Source organism: Typopeltis vanoorti, chromosome 15 (assembly GCF_054136105.1).
Source record: "Typopeltis vanoorti isolate ZY-2024b chromosome 15, IOZ_Tvanoo_1.0, whole genome shotgun sequence".
Lineage (NCBI taxonomy): Eukaryota > Metazoa > Arthropoda > Arachnida > Uropygi > Thelyphonidae > Typopeltis > Typopeltis vanoorti.
In genome coordinates this window covers 119,455,909-119,477,832 of record NC_143563.1, presented here as the reverse complement: position 1 = coordinate 119,477,832, position 21,924 = coordinate 119,455,909, and the positions used below count along the sequence as shown (strand labels likewise).

General features: G+C 36.1%; 1 protein-coding gene across 4 annotated transcripts in view; it reads left to right on the top strand.

Annotated features, from left to right (window-relative positions):
• LOC150099104 (transducin beta-like protein 3) overlaps window positions 1-21,924 on the top strand; it is a 470,278-nt gene that overhangs the window by 394,373 nt on the left and 53,981 nt on the right. For all 4 annotated transcript variants that reach the window (XM_090405846.1, XM_090405845.1, XM_090405844.1 and 1 more), the window contains exon 21: window positions 10,869-10,965. In XM_090405846.1, coding sequence (XP_090261972.1) covers window positions 10,869-10,965 — 97 coding nt within the window. The remainder of the gene's footprint in view (window positions 1-10,868; window positions 10,966-21,924) is intronic.

Sequence of the window (21,924 nt, the reverse complement as noted above, 5' to 3'; positions counted from 1 at the left end):
TAATATAACAAATTATATTTTTCAATAAATCGAATGCCTCATGAAATGAGACACGATACATGTGGCAGGATATTCCAAGTTTATCAATATTAATAATTAAGAACTGAAGAAGCATAGATATGAATAACTAAGTATTAACACAACCACAAGGTGTACTTCATGAATGGAATTTTCAAAGGTATTGTTTATTGCGTATTTCATGATTTCTTACATAATATTTTTTTATATAATATAATATATTTTATGATATATTTACTTTACAAATTTATCATGTAAATTATATAAAACTATTCCAAATTATATTTCATGTGTGCCCTCTTTTCACACTGATATACTCGCAACTATGGAAAAGATTTCTTTATTCTATCATTCGCACGTGATCAAAAGAATTCATTTTTCTAGAACATTCTTCTGTCAATAAAAACGCAAAAAAAATATATTTATTAGTCAACCATTTTAATTACTTCTTATTACAAGAGATAAATGAAACATTAATCGCATTGTACATACGAAACGCAACATATTTTTGTTTTAGGCCTTGCAGACGATGCCTGAAGTTGGCAAAATACTTTTCCGGATTGGTTTGTTCGTGCACAACACACATCCGCTTGTTCTTATATTAAGCTGATTACAGCAGTGATTTCAGGCTCAGGGATTTGCTTTGTGGAAACAGATCTTAGGTAGGTTAGGAATATTCTACAGAAAATATGCTATATGCGCGCTTTATGAACACATTTCATAGAAACTTTGATTTATTTAAAGAAAACAAAAGCGTGGACCTATTTAAAAATTTCATAATATCAATAGTAATATATGGGATTATTATTGATTAAGTTTTAATTATTTTTAGATAATTAGATTTACATTCAGTCTTTCAAACCAGGGGCAAAAATAATTCGGAGCATTTTTAACTTTATTTTTCAATCAATGCCCTTTTAATTAACTTTTACGGAAACCTTTTTTTTAAGTTTAAGATTAATTTTATTCTGTACATTGCGCCTTTTCCATTTTTTTATCGAGGGTAATGCTAACACTTAACCACTTCTTTAAAAAATATAAAAATTCCACTTCTGATTTGATTATTCTTCAAGAAATGCTTCGTTTTCATCATCTCACTTTTCAGATTACATATGGCATATCCATTTTTTAAATTAAAAATTATTCATAGTACGAATTTCAAGTTATACGAACAAAATTGTATATTTTTAGAATTAGATTTTGAAAATGACAAAAAATATTACACAACAGCGTCTTTTTTCCATTTTCATATTCTTTATGGATTGTAAATATCGACAGAGATAAAAATAAAAGTTAATCAAAAACTTTTAATTACTTAGTAAGAACACAACAGGCGAAAAAATTTTAATCTTTTAATCCAATTCACTTATTGTAACTGCGGTATATTCGAGGATAAATATAACAGAGTAAACAAAGAAAATCGAATTAGAAAACATAATTTAACTGAGGTATTCGAATACTTTGATTTCTTCTGAGTACAGTTAAAGGTGGAAAGGAGGCTGTTTTTGTTTTTCTTTTGTTGATTTAAACAGAGGATGAGAGTAGTCCAGATTTTGGAAGTTAAACAAGTACGCAAACAGAAGAGAAAATATCATCCCTCTGCGCATACATGTCTCATTATATAAGACAAAAACCACATAAAATAGAAAATTATAAGGAAAACTGTCAAACACAGTCTAAGTCATGAAACTGAATCCATTGGAACACGTGCAGCTGTGCATGTTGGGCGATGTGGGTTTCAAGGTGCACTGCGAAGTACACCTTGAAACCCACATACCTACTACTGCTGTATTGTGGAACAGTCTTTCCCCTGATGTGTTTCCCAAGGAATACAATATATATTAATAAATTTAGTTTAATCCTTTATCCAAGCGTAAGTAAACAAAGTTTGCACCTGAAGTATCTTCAGGACTGAGGCAACTGGTGGTAAAGGTGGACCAAGCTCTCATCACTCCTTTCCTCAGTATCTCCCATAATGCCTTCTCCATTGTTTCCACCTTGGTATTACCACTTCTGGGTCTGGCTCCCACTGACAAGACCTCAATAAAAGTCGAAACCAGTCGGGTAGTGGCCCTTCCCTTAATGTTTAGCATTATACATGTCCGCAAGGAGATGTGCTTTGCATTATGGGAGATAGTGAGACAAGGAGTGATGAGAGCTTGGTCCACCTTTACCACTAGTTGCCTCAGTCCTGAAGATACTTCAGGTGCAAACTTTGTTTGCTTACACTTGGATAAAGGATTAAGCTAAATTTATTATAGTCTAACCAAGTGGGAAAAAAATCTTTCAACATCTTTCTCTAAATCCAGAGTAATTTAATAATAAGGTGAGACACCTTTTATTTTTCAATCCAATCCAATAAATAATCCAATATTTATCGAATGAAAGTAATTCGTCTAACGTCTTTTGGCATTAAAGTATTCAAACATGATACAGGGGATTAAAAATTCCAAGGAGGTGTAGGTACCCCATTCCTGTACCTTTTTTTTGGAAATTCATAGCCAGCAGGTGTCCAACTTTATTCATTACGGACAGTTGGGTTCATTGCTATCAACGATTTGAAGACGTAAATATGACAGGAGTGCCGCCACCTCGTCTTCCCAATCCACTGGTATTATTGTCGGAAGTAACAAAGTACTCTCCGACCACAGATGCGAGACCCTCGGCTGGCAATGTGCCAAGAAGAGTCAGTTCATGTTGAAAGGGAGAAAGAAATAAGGCGACGTGTACACTCCAAATCTAGTGCTTTATACGTTAAATTTTCCAACTGTTGTACAAGCAAAATAGTTACCATTTTGATAACTAGAATTTTTATTAAAGAAACGCTATTTAAATTATACACATTTTTCGGTCGTAAAATGTTAAAACATATACGACTTATTGTTAAACTGACCATAGATTTTTAATTCGTACGTATGTTCGTATAATATTGCCTACCGGTTTCGCTAGTAATAACTGACTAGCTTTCTCAAGGCTGGCACAGTACAAAAAAAAAAAAAAAAATGATAAATGCAAAAAAGGTTTAAGAATACAAAAAACGTTAGTACCTGTTAGGTAGCTAAGGTAACACGTTCGCGTGACATGGCTGTATGAAATTGTGACTTTCTACTCAGTATCATGAACACGCGTTACATGCAAACGCGTAATATGATTATTCGCGTACTGTTGAACTGATGGAATTAATTAGATTTTCCCAAGTATCGTTCAGTATGGCCCCTTGATTTCTGTTTAGGTTTCTGCCTGTACGTAGCACTACTGCTGCTTCTTAATAATCGGTGTCTGCAATCTTCCGACTCTACGTAGGGCTTAGAGCTGTTATTCCAGTCTATCGTGTGGTTCGACGTTGAAAAGTGATGTGCTAACCCGGAGTAATCGTTCTGTTGTGATTTACATTGCCAACATGTTCTTTCTGTCTTATTTCTAGGCTTCTCTAAGTTTGTCCAATGTAGGAAAGACCGCACGTACATGGAATATTATACACACCTGGATATTTATCAAATGGAACACTGTCTTTAAGAGATCTTAGAACCTGTCTGATGCTAGTAGTTGGTTTAAATACAACCCTGATGTTATGGGCCTTTAACAATCTCGCAATTTTGGTGGAAACTGAACCCATAAAGGGGATGACTGCTGTTGAAATTTGCTGGAAGACTGTCCTTTCTTGTTGGTTATCTTTGTATAGAAATTTGTTGGTAATGTTTCGAGGATAACCATTTTGCGATAGTGTTATAGCGATTTGGGACAGTTCTGTTTGAACTTCTTCATCGTCGGAGATTAAAAAAAAAAATTAGACAAACAGAATCCTACATTAAAAAATTCTCAACACTTTGTTGACAAACTCAAACACGTGAAGATAACACAAACAGACATAATGGCCAGTCTATACGTAGTATCCTTATTCACGAATGTACCAGTAGAAGAAGTCATGAACATTATCAAAGATCTCTTTCCTGCTGATATTACAAAGATGTTTTCTAGCATTTCCTACAATCAAATTTCTTCCAAGTTAACAACAACGTATACAAACAATTAGAAGGCCTAGCCATTGGCAGCCCTCTGTTACCACCATGTGCAGACCTTTTCATGGAGAAATTTGAAAATGAAATCTTCACCAACATTATTCCTAAACCTTCAATATGGTGGAGATATGTAGATGATATCTTTATCATATGGCAGGACAACATGGAAAACCTACATATGTTTGTCAATAGAATCCACTCACTCCACAATAAAATCAAATTTACTCTAGAAGTAGAAAACAAAGAACAACTACACTTCTTGGACATACTAGTTAAAAGACAAGGTAACAATTTCAAACTGTCCATTTACAAAAAACCTACGGACGCTGGACGATTTCTAGATTACTCTTCAAACCATCATAGGTCACATAAACAGAGCATCATCCACATGTTGAGAAATCGAGCCAGAAACTTTATCTCCGACGATGAAGAAGTTCAAACTGAACTGTCCCAAATCGCTATAACACTATCGCAAAATGGTTATCCTCGAAACATCATCAACAAATTTCTATACAAATATAACCAACAAGAAAGAACAGTCTCCCAGCAAATTTCAACAGCAGTCATCCCCTTTATGGGTTCAGTTTCCACCAAAATTACGAGATTGTTAAAGGCCCATAACATCAGGGTTGTATTTAAACCAACTACTAGCATCAGACAGGTTCTAAGATCTCCTAAAGACAGTGTTCCATTTTATAAATATCCAGGTGTGTATAATATTCCATGTACGTGCGATCTTTCCTACATTGGATGAACTTCGAGAAGCCTGGAAATAAGACAGAAAGAACATGTTGGCAATGTAAATCACAACAGAACGATTACCACCGGGTTAGCACATCACTTTTCAACGTCGAACCCACGATAGACTGGAATAACAGCTCTATGCTCTACGTAGAGTCGGCTACCAGACACCGATTATTAAAATACGCAGCAGTAGTGCTACGTACAGGCAGCAACCTAAACAGAAATCAAGGGGCTGGGGGGGGGGGGGTGGGGGGGGGGGGGGGTGGGGGGGGGGGGGGGTGGGGGGGGGGGGGGGTGGGGGGGGGGGGGGGTGGGGGGGGGGGGGGGTGGGGGGGGGGGGGGGTGGGGGGGGGGGGGGGTGGGGGGGGGGGGGGGTGGGGGGGGGGGGGGGTGGGGGGGGGGGGGGGTGGGGGGGGGGGGGGGTGGGGGGGGGGGGGGGTGGGGGGGGGGGGGGGTGGGGGGGGGGGGGGGTGGGGGGGGGGGGGGGTGGGGGGGGGGGGGGGTGGGGGGGGGGGGGGGTGGGGGGGGGGGGGGGTGGGGGGGGGGGGGGGTGGGGGGGGGGGGGGGTGGGGGGGGGGGGGGGTGGGGGGGGGGGGGGGTGGGGGGGGGGGGGGGTGGGGGGGGGGGGGGGTGGGGGGGGGGGGGGGTGGGGGGGGGGGGGGGTGGGGGGGGGGGGGGGTGGGGGGGGGGGGGGGTGGGGGGGGGGGGGGGTGGGGGGGGGGGGGGGTGGGGGAGCAATTTCGCTCTGGCTGGATGAAATTAATGAAATTTTTAATTTCAATCGACTACACTTATTGTGACAAAATTTGGTAGAACGAATTTCTTAGCCTATTCCTCTCCTTATTAACTGCAATTACATGTTTTCGAGGTTATTCGGGAGATAAGTGCATGTGGTACTCCTGTCTTCCCTATAGATAAATCGCTAACTGTACAATGAAGCAGGATGTACACTTACATTAAATGCTCTAAAATGCAAGAAAATAATTATTACGTTTTAATGACCACTTCCATATGTTGTCTATATCATGAGTAACGTTCCGCATTGTTACTGAACATTTTCTAAACAATAGTTTGCAAGAAAAATGACTTTTCGATGAATTATGAAAGAATTCATCGAAAAATTTTCGGTGAATTGTTTTTTCGATGAATTGTCGTTCGATGAAATGTCATTCGATGAATTGCCTTTTCGACGAATTGCCATTCGTTAAATCGTCGTTCGGCGAATTGTTTATTCGGCGAATTGCTGTTCGGTGAATTGTCTTTCGATGAATTTGCCTGTAACCTCAACAAGGGTCTTCATTCAAATTCTGAACCCATTGTGATATCAAGATTGATATTGAAATGGTGGGGGGGGGGGGATCTCTGATTGCAAAAATAAGATACAGTAAACATCAGACACACCTACAATTAAACGATCATTTCTCATAATACATTCAACAAAAGAACAGCCCTGGGATAATATTACCCTTCTTTATCCAGTGGCCTTTAGAAGTATTAACTTTGAAATCTGTCAAAAAAAATCTCCCATTAGGAGACATTTTATTTGAAACATTCACCAGAAACAAAGGCTATAGCAACACCATTACCATCCCATACATTCAGGGCACATCCAAAAAGATATCTAGAGTGCTTATTAAATATCAGCTCTGCACCACATTTAAACCATATATCAAATTGGCAACTGTCATCCATTCACCTAAAGACAAATTCTCTGTCCTTTTCACATCCAGGAGTGTATGAAGTACCCTGTACTTCTAACCTGGCTTACTGTGGACAGATAGCAAGAACTGTTGACATCTGCCTTGAAGAACATAAAAAATACATTCATCACTATTGTTATGGCAAATCAGGACTAGCAGTCTATGCCTTGGATACCCTTTAACACAGGATCAAATGGAAGAAAGCAAAAGCGCCACACAGAAAGATTCACGGACAATTCATTGTGGGAACTATTCATCGCAGAAAAATATTCACTGAAAATGTTATTTGCTAGAAATTTGAAATGATATTGCATTGATACCAATATATAAAAAGTAAATGCAGTGCAAGATAAATTTCACAAAATATACTTTATGTATGTATGTATTATTTGTTTCGATTTTACTTAGACTTTCATATATTTATTGATCGTGAGTTTCCTAATTTCAGTTTCGTTACAATTTTTATTCAATTTAACCTGGTTCAGAAATCCTGCTCAAATTCCATGACCAAACATGGAAACGACTTAAGCCACTTCACATCTCCAATAAGCAGTGCTGTGCTATCACATCAGATGACGAAATTCATCTCTTACATAAAAACAGTTACAAACATCCGAGCTCATTGGTGGGAGAGGGTACGCTATCTAGTCAGTTGTTAACGACATGTTTCGGGTTACAGTTTATATTTGAACGTTTCACAAGAGAAATGATTAATTACTTATTTCACTTTGGTAGCATGCATCTATGTGTGTGTGTGTATATATATATATATATATTTTTTTTTTATTTAAAATTTCTTAGTGTTATAAAATACTGGTATTGGAGGGAAAGGTAAAGACTAGTGTTGCACTAGCAGATGGCAATTTAGCTTATGCTGATTTACATAATGATGATAGGATTTATGTAATTTTATTATCATTTTCTTTAATATAATTACTGAAAAGTGAACCTATGATTATAAACTAGCTCTGTAAACGATAGCAGTGTACAACATGTCTTTCGTATGCAGGAAAAGTGGAGTCATTTTCAAAATACATGTGTATTCTATAACTGAAACACGTCACCTTCTGAATTAGTTCAGCTTAAAAAAAAATTTTAAAAAAATCATACCTGGATGGATGTTTAAATGCGCAGAACAGAAAAATAGTGAATGGTTAGAAGAATAAATCCTATCTTTCTCATCCATCTCTTAGGAATGGTTGAGTCCACTCCTAATGAGGGGTACTGGTGTATTAATGTAGCCAATTTGCCACTCCTCTGCTGATTCCCATAATATTTAGTTCGATATTTCTATAGACTTGGTCGCGTGGAGGCATTGGGAAATAAATGTATAAATAAATGAAAGAAATTAACACATTGAATAAGGAAAGGATGATTGTTATTGTAATATAGATTGCAAGGGAGCAATGGCATCTGGGGGAAAAGATAATGAATTTCTCAAGTATTTTGGAGATAGCTATCTTATGCAGTATGTGACACATGAGACAGGACATTAAGAGAATCAAGGATCTTGGATTTAATAATCTCTATAGAGGCTTTTATTATAAATGGCCTTTTATAATAAATTTGTTATAAAAGGCCAGCAGAAGAAAGAATGATTATGGGAGGATAGTACTGGTCGGTTAAAATGGTGGAATGATAACCATTGCAAGGGATATAGGGGGCACAGGCTTTGCACAAAAGGTAGTGCCAATGTTAAATTGTGAATGAAGCCATGTTATGTAATTTATTATTTTTCATTCACATTTAACATGGCTTATTAAATATTAATCATGGTTTATATAAAATTGTTTATTATTCCTTAAATAAGAATTACTAATTAAATATTTACTCAAAATCTGACCTGCTATTAACTTATAAAATAATAATATGTTTAGAATTTTGTATAACTAAATATATGTGGTGTAACATAAAGTATTAATTTATATTTAACTGTATACGTAATCAAAAAGTTAAAGAAGTAGCTTAAATATTCTGTTGTTTTTATTTGTGAAATATTTAATGTTATGTAATCACTCATGAATAATATTAGACCATACATTACATTAGCGAAATGTTTACGTGCAGTCTGTTGTCATGGAGACGCACGCGTAAACAACCACAAGTGGAGTAGAGCGTGGCGTTCGAACGTAAGGTGGGAGTGAAGGTCAGATAGATAGATATAGAGAGAAGAGGGAAGGTCATAGAAAAAAGAGATAGAGAAGAATTATTATTAAAGAGTGAGGAGAGAGTTTTGCGGAACCAAGAATATATGAATATATACCTCAGGGCAGAGATTTATGAGTATAGTGTTCGGAAGTGAACCTATAAGTAGTGAAACATAAAGTTTAATGTTATAAGTGAAAACTGCTGTTGTTATGAAGAAAGGTTGATGCCGTAATCAGATAAAAGGAAACTGGACAGTCAATGCGAAAATTCTGATTAGTTCTAGTTAATCTGGATTACGATTAAATTCTATGTTGCCCTAGGAAAAGGTTATATTGGTTACTTGGAGAAGAGTGAGCAGGAAAAGATATTAGTACCTAATTACTGTTGTTTGGAATAGTGAAGTGCGACTTACAGTAATACAGTTTAAACTATGGAGAATATTTGTTATGTGTGTTCCGCTAATGTTAATTAAGTTAATTCATAAGTGCTCTCTCAATAATTTGATGTATTGAAGAATTTGTCTGGTAAGAGTAGTTGTATAAGTTTCTCTATTCTAGCATTAACTGTAATATACCTCCGATGCTCAAGGTCCGGAAATATATTTGCTTGGAATATAGCTTACGTAGTTTATTGCCTGCTGTGAATATAAACATTGAGCTGATAGATTTGTGAAGACTGAATAAAATGTGAAATTGTTATATTAACTTGAGATAAGAAGATTTGTGTTTTTTGAGACTGTGAATAGTATATGAAAGTTAGAACATTGAATTAGCATCAGTGACCTAAGAAGATGTGTTAAGTTAATTGTATAGTTCCATTTCAAAATAGAGTTCTTGTATTTTGTTAACCATATCATATATTAAATGTTTTATTTTGTTGATCTAAATATTGTGTTTGCCTGAATTCCTTATTATTGCACCGTTCATAAACATTCGAATCTTGCGGGAACCCCAAGTAAAAATGATAATAGATGATTCGGCCTAATGAGATGACTGCTAACTTAATTTAGAACTGATCCTACTATTTATATAGACTAATCTAAGAATAGGGTGGCGCAGTATAAATATAAATTTCCCTACTTTTGGATCGGTGATCACTTCGTAATTAGTTGTATTATTCATAAAAGTGACTTGAAACTAGATAGATTTAGAACACGACAGAAAAGGTCGTCACGACACCAAGATCAAATACGTTTGAGGCACAGTATAACGAGCTATGTGTATGACAGTAAGGCATCCCACAATGATGTGTTTGAATGCAATAGACATGGAGTGCAGTAGGTGAGATTGTTCAACATTTTAATAAAAGTACTGTGTAAAAAAAAATAAATAAATAAATAAAAAACAGCATGTGTGTGTGTGTGTGTATATAAAATTTTATTTTTCAGGTTTTATTACCATTGAAAATCACTATTTCAATGCACTACAAAATCTATATACAGTTGACTCTTGACCCTTCAAATAACGTGAGGGGTTGGGGGCTGCATTGTTCAAAAATATGCATATGACTTATGATTCCCCCAAAAATTTTACTAATAGCCTAATGTTGACCAGAAGCCTTACCAATAATATTAATAGTCGATTACTACATATTTTGTATGGTATGTATATATTATATATACTATATGCTTACAATACAGTAAGCTAGAGAAAAGAAAATCATAAGCAAGTTAAAATTCATTTATGGTACTGTACTGTATTTATCAATACCATATGTCTGTCAGTACCTACATCATTTTTCATTTGTATCATATATTGTCTTATATGATACAAAGCACTGTAGATGTTATATGTATTTACTAACACTAGACATAATGTGAAAGAAAAATTACTCATATTTATTTACAGTATAACAAAGAAGGAGCAATATGATTGCTTCACAGTAGTATAATAAAATGACATACCTAGCCTTTTCTTAATTTTTTCAATATTTCTAAGCTATGTGGTTCTTCTGCAAGATTTTTCAAATTGTTGCAAATCTGAAAAAATTTTTCCAATATATTTATTAAAAAAGAAAACAACGCATAAGTGGACCCACACAGTTCAAATCTGCCTTCTAGAAGGGTCAACTGTACTATTTTGAAAATAACATTTTAAAACATTTAGAATAACTTTCATATATCAACAGAAGATTGATTTTCTGTTGGCTTTATTGATTAATCCTCTCTATGAGGAGAGAGAAATGGAGATTATCTTAATATAGTTATATAATTGCAGATTTATTTATTTTTCCCATCCAGAACGATATTACAAAAAACTGGACAGGCTTTTGCAAGATGCTATGTTTGCAGAATATATATGGAAAAACATGCTTAACACAGGAAAGCAATCACAAGTGTAAGTGTAATAAACCCATAACTATTCTTATCTTAATTTTTAATCATGTAGCATGTAATATGATGGTGCAATAGAAAAGCAATAAATATAAACTATATCAAAAAATAATAATTCTCAGAGAATTCGAAAAATTAGAGTGAAATATAAATCAGTTAATAAGAAGTGCAATATATTTAAGAAAACATATGTGTACAACATGACAGCAGAGGCCAAGAAGGTTCCAGACTTAGCTCATATAGGAAATATGACTTAAAAGAAGGAAACAAGAAAATGCCGTAAGGGATAAAGAAAAATAAAAGGGAATGCTACTAACTGAAGAGAATAAAATGGCAGAAAGACAGAGATGACAAATGAGATTTAACTCTGGTTAAGACTCCATGGAGTGAAAGACTCATCTAGGAAGTCCATTTTTCATACACACAGTTCATCATACAATCAAATTTTTTGCAGACACCTTGTTCACAGGCAGTGCATTCCAATTATTCATAACTCTGTGTCCAAAAAAACTGGCTTCTCAATATCTCACCATTTTTTGAAAAACTTCAACATTAATCTTAATACAAACCTTTACCACTAGACTCTGCAAATTGCATTGTCTCAACCTTTTTTCATACTGAACATTCCAGAGATCAGAAACCATTTTAGTCAATCGCCTCTGGACTGTCTCCATCCTTAATCCTTTTCAAAACCAGGTGACAAAATCAGTGCACAGTAGTCCATATCAGGCCTAATCAAGGCTTTATACAATGGAACAAGTATCACCTTATACAAATCAGTGTCCTCTAAATTTTAGATTCTTATCCACCAGCGCCCCAAGATCTCTTATTTTCTTTAGCTCCAACAATATATCCCCACCATGCATAAATCTAAGGGTTGTTTGATAAGTCCGTGCAAAAATGAAGAAAACAATTTTTTTGGGACAAACATTTTTTATTTTTTAACATAGTCTCCTTTGTGGTCTATACACTTAGTCCAACGATGCCCAAGTTTTTTTATCCCGTCCATTTTTTTTTTTTTTTTTTTTTTTTTTTTTTTTTTTTTTTTTTTATGTTGAGCCCATGTATGGGTAGTGAGTTGGGAAAGGAGGAATTTCTTCAAATTTCTACATTGATTACTACATTTGATTTGAATGACTTTAAATTGTATTCTGTGGGAGACTGTTCCACAGTGCAGCAGTTGCAGGGATGAAGGAAGTGGAAAAGAAACGTGTTCTGTTTGTTTCTAGGTATACTGTGAAGGGATGTTGTGCAGTAGCTGCACGTGTTCCAATGAGCTTAGTACTGAGCGGAAGAATTATTGATATTATTTCAGATGAGCATTTCTCATGGAAATATTTGTAGAATATACATACTGCAGAAACCATACGTCTGTGTGAAAGTGGGGGGAGAGAGTTGATAAGGAATGGATCATTGATAAGTATAATTACTCTCCTTTGTATTGAGTCGAGCATTTTGAGAGAGTTTTTAGGGGCCCCACCCAATATGTGGGAGCAGTATTCAATAGCTGGGCATATTTGTGATTTGTATAATGTTAATAGCTGTTCATGGGTGAAGTAACGTCTTGAGCGAAAGAGAGATCCTAGTTTTTTTGAGGCTGAGGATGCAATGGTTGTGATATGTTTATGCCAGGAGAGGTTTGATGTGAGGTTGATTCCAAGAAGCAAGATCTCAAACTGTCTGGAAATTTGGGTATCGTCAAAAAAGATACTGGGAAAAAATAGTTCTTTTTAATGGGAAATAGTACAGAACTGGGTTTTAGTGGCGTTGAAATTTATGAGGTTATCCGAACTCCATTGTAGGATGGCTTGGAGATTGGAGTTGAGGGTGGTGGTGGTGGTTGATGTTCTGTAGGTTTAAGTGAGTTGTGTAGGGTAAGGCTTATCAAATGCAAGCGAGGAGTGTAATGTGCTGTCATCTGCAAAACTGTGTATTGGGTTGGAGGTCAATAGGTCATTGATATATAGCAGGAAGAGAGTTGGTGAGAGGACAGAACCTTTTGGGACCCCAGCATTAATTGAATGGTGAGAGGATAGGGAGCTGTCCACCATCACAAAAAGTGTGCATCCAGACAGAAAGCTGGCAATCCAACTACAGAAGTCCTGGGTCAGACTGAATGATTGTAGTTTGCCTAGTAGGCCTTTGTGCCCGACCCAGTCAAAGGCTTTGGAGATATCTAGTGCAACCACTTGAGATTCGCCAAACCTCTCCATAGCATTTGTCCAGAGATGGGCGACGTATGTGAGTAGATCTCCTGTTGATCGGCAGTGGCAGAATCCATACTGGTGGTCATTTATTTGGTGAGTGTCTTCAAGACAGTGTAGGAGTTGGAAATTGATGATTTTTTCAACAACTTTGGCATCATTCATCAGTAGTCGCATACAGTTTTTCACCACCTTACTGTTAATTGTATTCCGTTTTTCAACATCATTATCACCCGCTTTATTTTCAAACTCTTTTCCTCGCTATCACTTCCACAAACTTTCTGAGCATTTGTACATTCATCTTAAACTTCTGTTTCAGTTATGACACGATGTTTGCTACTCATATTTAAAGAAGCCTCATAGTCTATCAAAATATTGCACTTCCTACATACTCTTTTCTCTTATTCAGCCTGTCTACATAAATATCTGTGACATCTTCCCATATTACATTCACAGCACCATACCATTTTTGAAAAATCCACAGCATTTGCTTTATTGTCTTCGAATGTCATTTTATATCAGTTTACTAACAGGAACAATGAATTTATAGTAATACCACCTAAGAAATTTATCTAGACTCCATGTTCCATACTCAAATATCTCACAGTAACACTCAGTGTATAAATTAGACAATACTGACATATTAAATATAAAATTCACTTATCTTGTTGCAGTCCACGCGATGACTGATGTTTAACACACACTACCTCTTGGCTACTCATAATTATTTTTGTTATTATTTAAGAAATTAGAACAGTGTCTAATATATTAACTAAAATAAATTTAATTAACACTTCCAATATTTGGCAAAGTCAAATTGCCATCATCAGAGAACAAAATATAAGAAGATATGTGCACACAGGCACTGCACTAAGTAATGAAGATGAAATGTGAACTGAGAATAGTGCATCCTAGTGGGCTAAATTGTGCTGTTGGGATGAAGTACAGAGTACAGATGTTGTAAGGTTCCCAAGTTTGTGGTAGTTTCATGCCCTAAATAGTAATTGATATTTTATTATTCTTCTTTTTATTCAGAAGTCTCTAACACATCAGCTGCTAAAGAATTTCTAAAATAAGATGTCGGCACATCGAAAAACTTTGCTAAACTTCTAAAAAAACTCTGCTGTCAAGCCTCAACTATGCCAGGTAAACACTGTAATAAACTTATCTTCCTTCATCCTCAAAATGAGAAGCATTTACTGCACTATCTCTTAGCCACAGCTGTGCAAGAGCATAGCTGTGGCTAAAAGATAGTGCAGTAAAAATAAAACCTATAAAAATTCCTACAGAAGAACTTATGATCCACGTTGAATCTGGAATTCTCAGCCTTCCTACCCATATTGCCAACAGTATCAAACTGAATGTTGCCAATGTACTAATTCAAGCAAAACCTCCAAAAAACTACCCTCTCCTATAAAGAATATGAATCACTGTTGTAAATCAAGAAGAATAATAAAATAGTAATTACATCTAAATTTAGAAATAATTACATCTAAATCTGGTAAAGGAAATGCTACAGTATTTCTAAACTACTGTGATTACACATATGACACATTACTTTAAAGATTGCTTTACTATCTTCCAAGGGAAGGTAGGTTGAGCAACACACAGATCACTTTACTAACTCCTTAAAAAGGTCACCTCCTGGCCTGTTGAAGTTACTAATAAATCACATAATTCTAGAAACCCCCCCTATGTGTGTATATATATATATGGAAAAGCTTTAATGACTGTTACCGAGAGATAAAAAGATAACAAGATATATTTAAAAAGATACTACTAGTTTACTAGTTTCATTGAATAGATCAACATCCTCAGGTATCACAATCAAAGAAGTATATAAAAAATTACAGAGACTTAAAATTGTAATAACAGAACAAGTATAAAAAGACAGTAGCATGTTTGAAAAACAATGCGAGTATGAGTTCCAAACAAACGTATAATATGCGCTGTTGCGAGTGCACCAGTACTGAACAGAAGCAACGTGTGCATCAGAGAGATTGTAACTCAGGCTGTTGTTGATATGAGAGGAATCCAGAGAAATTTCCCTGGATTCGATAATCTTTCTTTCGAGATCATCGTAGCACATATGGATGTTAGAAGTTTGAGTCCACTTTACAATGTGTTGGCGGCCTTCGTCTGAGTTAGCTGAAAAGAGAGAGCACTAGCTCTAGTCCTGTTATAGGAGATATCTCTATGATGTTCATCCAAACGTAGAAGGATGGATTTAGCAGTCTGGCCATAGTATGGCTTTCTTCAATCACACAAAATCTTGTACACTCCTGGAAACTGAGTAGGAAGATGTTTCTGTTTATGTTTGCTAAGTAATGAACGAAGTTTTGGAAGTGTAGTGAAGCAAGTTTTGAATAATATCTCCTATAACAGGACTAGAGCTAGCGCTCTCTCTCTCTCTCTCTAGCCACGTTCTCTTTTCAGCTAACTCAGACGAAGGCCACCAACACATTGTAAAGTGGACTCAAACTTCTAACATCCATATGTGCTACGATGAACTCAAAAGAGAGATTGTCAAATCCAGGGAAATTTCTCTGGATTCCTCTCATATCAACAACTGCCTGAGTTACAATCTCTCTGATGCACACGTTGCTTCTGTTCAGTACTGGTGCACTCGCGACAGCACGTAGTATACATTTGTTTGGAACTCATACTCGCATTTGTTTTTCAAACATGCTACTGTCTTTTTATACTTGTTCTGTTATTACAATTTTAAGTCTCTGTAAATTTTTTATATACTTCTTTGATTGTGATACCTGAGGATGTTGATCTATTCAACGAAACTAGTAAACTAGTAGTATCTTTTTAAATATATCTTGTCATCTTTTTATCTCTCGGTAACAGTCATTAAAGCTTTTCCACAATATTCCAACCGAGTAAAAATGAATTCTCATAACACACACACAGTCATCCCTTGAGATACGTCTGTGATCCCATAAGGGAATAAATAACATTTTCAGCTATACTTTCGAACAAGACGCAAACGAGTGAAGGTAAAGTATGCACAGTGGCAGCAGCGCTTTCAGCAGCAACTTCCCTTGGCAGTCGGCATGTGTCTACAACAGTTCCTCTGTTGATTTTCTGTTTGAGAAATGGGTTATTTGTGTATTTATCATTAAATATTTCGCGATGTTTTGTGCAACATGGCCCAACACGCATAATCAGAAAACCTAGTGAAGAATCACAGAAAAAGAGGCGAGCAATTGATCTTGAAACGAAATTGCAAGTTATAAAGCAACATGAAGCTGGTAAGCCTGTCAATGTTATCGCACATGACTTCAGATGGTCTCATTCTAAAAATAAGGATAAAATCGTAGAGGCTATGAAAGGATCTGCTTCCATTAAATAGACGATAGTGAGGAAGCAACGGCAAGGTCATATAGAAAAGCTATTTGCATCATGGATATTGGACCTGAACCAAAGGCGCATACCTCTTAGAACTGTGACCATAACCGCTCAGACAGTGCTTCCCAAACTTATGGATGTAAAAAATTAAAATATTTCATGACCCCCAATTAAAAAAAAATGGTAATACAGACATATTATAATATTTATTGTATTTATATTCAAGATTTTGCATTTGTAAACTTTTTTGTGCTTCTTATCAATATCTTTGAAATGAAACTTAAATGAATAAGCATATATTTACTAATATTTATTAAGCACTGAAATACACAGGAAGCAAAATTTGTGAACCAACACCAATATTTAAATTTTTCCATTAAAATATAAAAATTAACAAAAAAATAAATAATAAAAATTAAATACCTTTCTTTTAAGATTAAAAAAAAAATAACCACTTAGTCTTTAAACATTTTAAATTTGTTTTCATTATTTTACAGCCCTCTCAACAAAACGTATGGCCCCCAAGGGGGATGTGGCCCACAGTTTGGGAAGCACTGTGCTAAGGTACTGAGTCTCTTCAACATGTTGAAGGAGAAAGCAGAACCAGACTACCAGTTGGTTCATGATTCAAGCAGTGTTTTGTGCTGCATAATGTGAAAATGTATGGGAATCTGCAAGTGCTGAGAAAGCTGTCAAGGAGCTTGTGGAAAAATTGGATAAAATTATTATGGAGGAAAATTATTTGCCACAGCAAATATTTAATATGGATGAGACGTCCTTGTTTCTAAAAAAAATTCCTGAGCAGACATTCATCCACAAAAAGCTAAAATCTATTCCTAGTTTCAAAACTCTTAATGCCCATATTACAATTCGGTTACGAGTAATGTGGTTGGATATAAACTGAAACTATTTGTACTATGGCACAGTGAGAATCCACGAATATTCAAAAACATTAGGAAGCATACTCCCAGTTCATTATCGGAGTGATAAGAAGTCATGGATGACTCAAAAATTGTTTGAGGATGCCTTAATCAACTCAACTGTTATGTGAGTGAAATAAAAAGCTACTGTGTGAAATAAAATGTAGAATTTAAAATTTTATTAAATCTAGATAATGCTACAGGTCATCCATCTTATACGTCTTATAGCAGTGGTCTTCACCAAGTTCAAGGTCATGTTTCTCCCTCCAAACACTACTTCATTGATCCAAACAATGGGTCAGGGAGTTCTTGCAGTGTTTAAGGCTTTTTATCTACGGAGAACTTTCTCACAAGTCATTTCTGCTACTGAAGGATATGACCAGAATCTCATGCAATTCTGGAAAACATTAAATATTTATTATGCTATTAAAAATATTGCTGTGGCTTAGGACGAAGTGACGTCTCAATGTATGAGTGGCAATGGAAAGGACATTAAAACGGTTTGTGCATGAATTTGGAAGTTTGTAATAGTGGGCCTAGCAAACAATCTGAATCTCGAAGTAAATGATGACGACACAATTCAACTCATAGAAAGTTCCTCTAAAAAGTTGACCAACGAAGAAATGGATGAACTGGGAGGAACAACTGTTGCAAAAGAGGAAAAGCAGAAACAGGAAGAGGTAGTTAAACAATTTACGGTGAAGGGAGCTTGCAGAAATGTTCTTTGCAGTTAGCGATGTTCTCAAAATGGCTGAAGACATGGACCTCAATGTTGAACACTACTTAATAATAGAAACGAAGGTACATGATGCGTTTGCTTGCTATGAACAAATTTATGAAAAGACAAAGAAGAATAAACAAAGCACGTTGGGTGATCATTCTCCTGTTTTATAGTGGCAGTAACACACAGTACACTTTTATAATAACATTTAAAAAAAAAAATGACAGTATACTTATTACGGATGTCTTAAATCCCTAACCCCTATAACTCTGTTGATTTAATGTATTGACTTACCTCCTGGCGGATGGAATGGAACCCGGACGTAAGTCGAGGGATGAGTGTGTATATATATATATATATATATATATATATATATATATATAAAACAGAATGTGTCATTATGCTCAATTGTAGGTGCCACTGATGCATTCCCATACAAATTAGCTAAATATTTAGCAAAAGTCATCATCATCAAATTCCTGACATATACCCTCAAGGGGTGTACAGGATATGATAGTACTACATGAAAAATTTATGTCATTACTAACTTCGTATCTACAATTTTCCTCCAAATTAGTCTATTACTTATCAAGACTCCAACATTATCAGATCTTATATTTCTATCGTCTAAGGCACTTTGTGCCATATCAATCCACCTGGATCTTGGTCTTTCTCTGGGTTGTTTTCCTGCCAACCTAGCAGAGAACACTTGCTTTGCTAATCTTTCCTCACCCATTCTGTTTAAGTGACCATACCACCTGAGATTAGCTCTACTAACGCATTCCTAGATGCTGACAATGTCTAGTTCTTTCCTAATATCCTCGTTTTTATTATGATATTGCCATTGATGCCATCTGTTCACGCCTCTAATCTTTCTCAGGACTCTCATCTGTGGGTTTTTTTCTAGTCTTTAGTCAAGTGTTTTACTTCTGACCCAGCTCTCAGATAAATAAGTTAAAACTGGTTTGAACGCTGCCTTGTATACAGCTAATTTATTGTTCCGACTAATTTCTCTCTTATTCCATATAAATTTATTTAGTTGGCTGCCTACCATACCAGCTTTGTTGATTCTGTTGTCTATTTCCATATATTATTTACCACCTTCACTAAAAATTGTGCCTAAGTAGCTGAAATGTTTTACTAGTTCCACAGGTTCTCCATTCACAACACAGTTGATATTTTCAACGATTCTACCAATTTTCATTGTCATTTTATCCCTGACCTTCATACCATATCTATTACAACAGTTATTCATTTTAGGCAAGGAATCTTGCAAACTTGTAGTGGATTTATTTAGAAGTATAACATCATCTGCATAAAGCAAAGAGCTGACATTAACATCTCCAATTCTGATATCATGTTTAATTCCACTTTCTTTCATAATGTGATCCATATAGATAATGAATAACAGAGAGAATAATGTACATCCTTGTCTCACACCAGATTTAACATTATACCATCTTCCTGTACTTCCTTCAATTCTAACTGCCGATTTACAACCCAAATAAAGATTAAGTATTGCTTGATATCATGCCCCATTCACACCATATAACTGCAGTATGTTGAGTGGCACCTTGTCATATGCCTTTTCCAGATCGACAAAACTTAAATACAGATCTTTGTTATATTCCCATGCTTTCTCGACTCTTTGTCGTAAAGTTAAGATCTGATCCTGACAGCCTCTGTATGGCCTGAATCCAGCTTGTTCTTCACCAAGCTTTTCTTCCACAATTCTTCTCAACTGTTTCTCAAGGATACTGGCATAAATCTTGCCAGGAACACTCAGTAGGGAAATACCTCTGTAATTCTCACATTCAGTTTTATTTCCCTTTTTATATATGGGTACTATGAGAGTGCTACTCTCATCATCTGGAATTCGTTCCTCTATCCACACCTGAACTATGCAGTGCAGCCACTGTAAGACTTTTATACCACCATACTTCAGCATTTCTGGTCGAATAATCATCTACTCCTGCTGCCTTTCCACATTTCAAGCATGAATATGTATTCATACTTGAACCTGTTGTTGAGTGTTTTTTACCACTGTGCTATCACTGCTTGTTTCATTTAGCAATTTTTCGAAGTAATTACTCCATACTTCTAGGATATCTTTTTCTCCAGTTTTCATGTCACCTTTATCATCTCTAACTTCTTTTACAGCAGCACTCTTTCCTCCATTTCTAAGCTTCTTCAACAACCTACAGAATATCTTACCACCTTCTTGATGTATATTTTCTATGTTCTTGCCAAAGTTTCTCCCATGACTTTTGTTTAGCTAGTTTTACACAGTGTTTAGCTTTCTTACATTTGTCTCTGTATTCTCTAAGAGCACAAGCTGACGTATTTGCCAGCAACTTTTGATATGCTTTCTTCTTTTCCTTCACTGCCTCTTTAACTTCCTGTGTCCAGGGAGTTCTGATTTTTCTATCCTTGCAGACAACCTTACCACATACCTCTCTGGCTGAATCAGTCAATGTTTTCTTCAAGGCTTGTCACTGAATCTCCAAGGTTTGGATCCTGTTATCAAACTCTTTCATTTTTTTTTCAATAATCTTTGTGTATTTTAATCTACCTTTCACATCTGAGAGCTGCTCAACTTTTATTCGCTTTAAAACTTTCTTACATGTTCTTCTTTTCAATATGAAATTCAATTTTATCCTGCTCAAGACTAAATAGTGATTACTTCCAATTTCAAATTCTCTGTACACTCTGGTGTCCTGCACCAGGGAGAGAACAATAACTGTCAACAATAACATAGTCAGTGAGACTTTTCTTATTCCTAGCCTCTTCTCTCCATGTGAATTTGTGCACATTTTTATGTTGGAACATGGTGTTAGTAATAACCAGTCCATGTCCTGAGCAGAAATCCAACAGGTATTTGCCGTTATTATTAGCTTTGCTCTTTTCTCCAAATTTTCCCAAAATATTTCTGTATGTCTGACAATCATTTCCTACTCTGCTATTTAGATCCCCAACAAGGACCAACTTTTCCTTTTTCATTGTGTCAGTTGCTTTTTCTAAAGCATCAAAAAATTCCTCCATTTCTACATTAGTAAAACCTTCTGTGGGACCATAGGCACAAATAAGTCTCGTTGTCCTGTTCCCCATTCTCATATTTGTCCACAGCACTCTACTTGAGACTGGCTGCCATTCAAGAAGTTTAGTGTTGAATACTGTGGCTACTCCTTTTCCTTGATTGTCATTGCCTGAATATAGCATCTTGTATTTATTGCTCAGAAAGATCTCACCAGTTTTTGTCTTTTTTGTTTCAGTCACCCCTATTATGTCGATCTGGTACTTATCTAATTCCTCAGCGAGCTCCGTTTCTTTGCCATTCAGACTTCTATGTTGATAGTACCAATCTTTAACTCTGGTGATGTTGAGTTGGGGTGGTGTTTTCAGATTTGTTCCAGTAGCTGACTTTTCGCTGTTCGCCCTGGTTCCCAGGTGAAAACAACGGGGGCCTTGTTTAACTGGGCAATACCCCCAGCCGGTATGAAATATTGTCATGTTGTACCATCATTTTGTATTTTGGTTTAAGTCAATAAGAATACAATTTGGTTATCTAAATTCTAAATTGCCAGCCCATCCTCGTTCATTCAGTATCCAGGTAGATACCCCACAGGGTGCACCACGAGAAGGTGAGGATTGGACATTAGGTCAGAAGCCCTGGTCGGTTCTCCGCATTCCTTTAAAGGCTATGTGGAGGTCTCCTTCCAGTTATGTAGCTTTGACCCTTAAGTGTTTTACCAATATACTGG